We start from the raw sequence: 4524 nt of genomic DNA, 5'->3' as shown, positions 1-4524 counted from the left end.
GGCCTTATCCTATCCTAACATTTTGCTTACCCTTAATGTATTTGAAAAAATTCTAAATATTAAGTTTTACATTTTCAGCCAACCTTTTTCATATATTTTTTTATTTCTAATTTACCATTTTACCAACTCTCTTCATTTTCTATAATCCTCCAAATCTCCCATCATTGCAATTAATTATACCTCTTCTATTTATAATGCTTTTCCTTAATTTTATCCTTTATACCCTATTTAAAACAACCTGTTTTTTTACTTGCAGCCACCTTCTCCTATAAGACACATGCCTATCTTGAATATTTAACTTCAACTTCTAAAATTTTTCCTTTAACAAAATAAGTAATAAGTATATTGAGAAAATTTTCAACTTATATGCAATTAAAACATGTGGAAAAAAACTTCATATCACTTGATGAGCCTTTATGTTTAAAAGAAAGTTCAACTTTAGCCTATTGCTTACTATAGGGACAAACTTGATACACCAGCTATTTCTCTTCCCAGGGATATGCTTTGATAAAAGGATTTTCACACTGAATTGAATGATGTATGGCTTTTAGAGCCTTTCTTTAACAAAATATAAAATAAATCAAACAAATATATTTGATATTTTTGTCAAATTTTCAATTCCTCCTAATTTCTAGAAATAAAAAATTCCTGCTCATGAGTGTTTACTTGATGTTGTCATAGATAATTCAGTCCAGCTACATAAAAATAAATGTGGTCGCTGTGGTAAGTAAAAGACAACTCAAAACACCATATATATAATCCAATTATTTAGATTTATATATTTATATATATTAAATATAAGCTTTAGCTCACTTTATGTTATAATGGATCAATCGAAAACATCTGGTAACTTTTACTTGCACACTTATTAACACTTACGCATGGGCTCGGTCCCAGGGACCAATCTGGTAACCATTTGGAGCTTCTTATAGTTTTCATGCTATAACTTTTAAATTAGTAAGCAATATACTTTGAATTAAAAAATACACAGTTGAAAAAATAGTTTGTTTAATCTAATCTGATACTTTATTATAATATAAAAACTATTGGCTGTGTAGAGTTATGCAGAAAAGGAGAATTAATGAAATGAAGTTCGAATATGGAATTTTCTAAGCTATTTTGTTTGAAGTGAAGTAAACCAGTAAAGATAATTTTTAATTGTTAAGACAGAATCTGTTTGAAAGCAATGAATTTACACAAAAACAGTATGGATGTGTATATCTTCATAAACAAAACAAATATTTCCTTTATACTTTACCTCTAAGTAAGAAACTGATATATCACAGATTTTATCTTCTTTTATGCTCTCAATCCTTTCGTAGAGTTCCATTACTGTCAGAAACGTTAAACCAGGATTAGAAGGAGTCCCTAACATGGTGTGTGTTTTTCCAGCTCCAGTGGCTCCATAAGCAAACACTAAAATGGGTAAAACAATTGCATACAGCTTTAGTAACTGTATACCCAAAACCTGAAAAGCAAGCACTAAATCTATAATGTAGCTACAGAAAGGACTCAATAAATGTTGAAAGAAACAAACAATTAGCCACTTAGTTTGAAACAATTTGAAATAAAAGCTTCACATTTTGACCAAACCCATATACCATATTTTAACTAACTCTCCTGACTACATGCTTTTAATTTTTTTTCTATAACACATACATTGAGACTTATTCATGGAAATGCAATAAGCATTAAAGCAAGCTGTATATTTTATATTTTTATGAAATATGAAACTGCATATGCATGAACATCTGAAAAGACAAATCTACAGTGAAACCAGAACATTAAGCTTTACACCAAACTACAGTTGAAACATGTAGAAGATATAATAAACCTATATTTCTTAAGCTACTCGTACACTTAAGCTAAAAACCACCATTTTTAAAGTTATATATATATATATATCTTTGTGAATCTAAAACCATTCAAATGGTGTTTACCTGAGCAGTTATAGCCATTCAGAAGACCATCAATGATAGACTTTGTTGTACTTTGAAACACATCTTGATTACTTTCTTCTGGCCCAAAGACATGGTCAAAAGCAAACTTTAAGTCTCTATTTGGTCTCTTCAACAAATCTCTTCGAACCTGCTTTTTGCCATGAAAATAAAAGTCACTTCCATCTTCCTTGGGGTCAAATACTAGAAGATGCTTGTCTAATGAGCGTACAACTGTGTGGAAGTTTTCACTTTGTTCTCTATCATTCTCTGGCCTCACCCGAACTACTACTTTCATGCAAGAATCAATACTATTTTTCTTAATCAAAGAGCTGCCATTGCTTATTCTCCGAGACCTTGGGGAAAACACATTTGAAACACGAATTGCATTGGTGAGGGATCTTCGCCGCCCTCCTCGGCCAAGTGGAGTTTTGTTAGATTTTACGATCATCTGACTTCAGTGCCTTGCTATATATTAATGATGTAAAAAAAACGTTTTTGAAATTTAGCAAACAGTCAACAAAGGGAGATGGAATGATGGAGACTCCTTTCATTTCAAATCTCACTATTATGAGTTGCCCTATTTTACTTCTTAATATTCACTAACTCCAAAACCACAGAAACATGTATTTTTTAACTAAATCAAGTTTCCAAGGTTTAGGTTCTTTTTAAATGTACAGCATAAAACAAAACAACCCCTATTAGATAGATTAAATATTTTTTTTGCAATACCACAATTTTTCCCTATGAATATAACAAGAATGGCATTGGGCAAAATAGTGTTGACAAGAAAATGGTGGCCTGAAATAAAGTCATACGAAAAAAAAAGGTCAAAAACTTTTAAATACCCAAATACAATTTTAAGTTAGTTATTTATTGCAATAATAGCATGATGTATGATATGTAACATTATATGGAAAATACATGAAACATACACACATTAATAATACAGCTTACATAAATGTTGTACGATATATATATATAAAAGTAAATGAGGAACAAGACTACTCACCTGGCTTACCACTACCTGAAGAACATTGCTTTACATCTGACCTGAGGAACATGGTGCATAATCTGACCTCACATGAGATTGGTCCGTATTGTGATTCTGGATAGCTTTTCTTACATTCCATACATCATATATTGAATTGATCAACACATCTTCATAGTGTCATGCTTTTTGATCAAACAACACTCTACAAACAGTCTGTTAACTTGACAAGTGCAGAGTTGAGTGTACTTTTCAGGTATATATGAGGTCAATCATCACATGAATGAATGTAATAATTTAACTTCTATTAATTTAAAAAATTAGATACATAAATTCTGACTTTTTTACATTTCATGGAAATAACCCCTATCATATGCAATCTCAAACATTTTTAATTAGGAATGAAGCACTGTGAATCATAGATTTCTCTAAGTTATCAATAAAGAAGAAGAACAAGGTATTCACCTCCAGATTTACCTTGTACGGTAAAAATAGAGGCTACACACCAAATCTGTTTACTGAGGGGCTTATATGAGTATCATAACTAGCACATATGACAGATATCATATCGAAAAGTTCATCTTTGTCCTTATCACTAGACTGTCAGTCCTACCCACAATTATGTGAACTTTAGTTGTAGATAACATTGCAAGCCCCCTTAATACACAAATTTAGTGAGCATCCTAATGTAAATGATAAACCTACAATTGATTATCCTTTCTTTGTTTACCAGTGAGGGAAGTATACCAAGGGTAAGAATGACGTTTGCAAAGAGCAATCACAGTAATCTAGTTACATGGTTGAACAACAGCTTATTTTGCTTAATTCTAGGCAGAATATTCCTACTAATTCTGCCAAGTCAGGAACTTTTGAGTAAATGCCAAGGGTATAAGTGTTTGTCAGGGTTAGATGCTAAGAGGCAACTTTTTTAAAAGGAGATTCAAGAGTACTTGTAAGCTATATTGTGAAAGCTCTTACTCTAGAATGTATTGCACATGAGCAAACTATAAACATGATCTTCTCAGGAAGATTTTGGATTCCTTTAACAAGTAGATAAATATTACTCAATCTAAGTATTAACTAGAACTATATTTAAATAATCTTACATTTAATGTTAATAGTAAGTACAAAAAATAATCATTCATGTTATAACGAAAGTGTAATGCAAAATACATATTACGGTTAACTGTTTTATGCTATAGAAGAACCTCATTAAATATATTTAAACACAGAAAAGTGTAAATGAAAGTGTGAAAGTTCACAAAATTTTAAATGTAATTAAACTAAGTCAAGACATTATTTGGATGCTGCTGCTAATATTGATTTGGCTTAATCCTATATCACTAAAGTATTTTAATGCAAAGTTAATTGCTTACAAATGTTTTAATAAGTGCAATATAATGTGAGTTATACTTTAACTGAACCATTATACGAATGATCTTGGTTAGAATGGTAAAAATCATATTGAAAATTAACTTGGCTTGTAAATGAAAGAGAAATAAGACTCATTCTGATGTCTTTTGCAAGAATTTAGTGACTGTTTAGAGGCTTAATGCCATGAAAATTACTCAAAAGATGGATTATATGGCTTTGAAG

The 4524-nt window shown here is 30.7% G+C and overlaps 1 protein-coding gene across 1 annotated transcript in view; it reads right to left on the bottom strand.

Annotated features, from left to right (window-relative positions):
* LOC106464489 (kinesin-like protein KIF18A) overlaps positions 1–2717 on the bottom strand; it is a 63396-nt gene extending 60679 nt beyond the window's left edge. Inside the window, exons 1-2 of the mRNA XM_022392218.1 lie at positions 1941–2717; positions 1259–1416 (exon numbers count right to left, since the gene is read on the bottom strand). Coding sequence (XP_022247926.1) covers positions 1259–1416; positions 1941–2388 — 606 coding nt within the window. The 5' untranslated portion in view covers positions 2389–2717. The remainder of the gene's footprint in view (positions 1–1258; positions 1417–1940) is intronic.
* Between the last annotated feature and the right edge of the window lie 1807 nt (positions 2718–4524).

This window comes from Limulus polyphemus, unplaced genomic scaffold (assembly GCF_000517525.1).
Source record: "Limulus polyphemus unplaced genomic scaffold, Limulus_polyphemus-2.1.2 Scaffold1666, whole genome shotgun sequence".
NCBI classification, from domain to species: Eukaryota; Metazoa; Arthropoda; class Merostomata; order Xiphosura; family Limulidae; genus Limulus; species Limulus polyphemus.
This window is presented reverse-complemented; position numbering and strand designations above follow the sequence as displayed.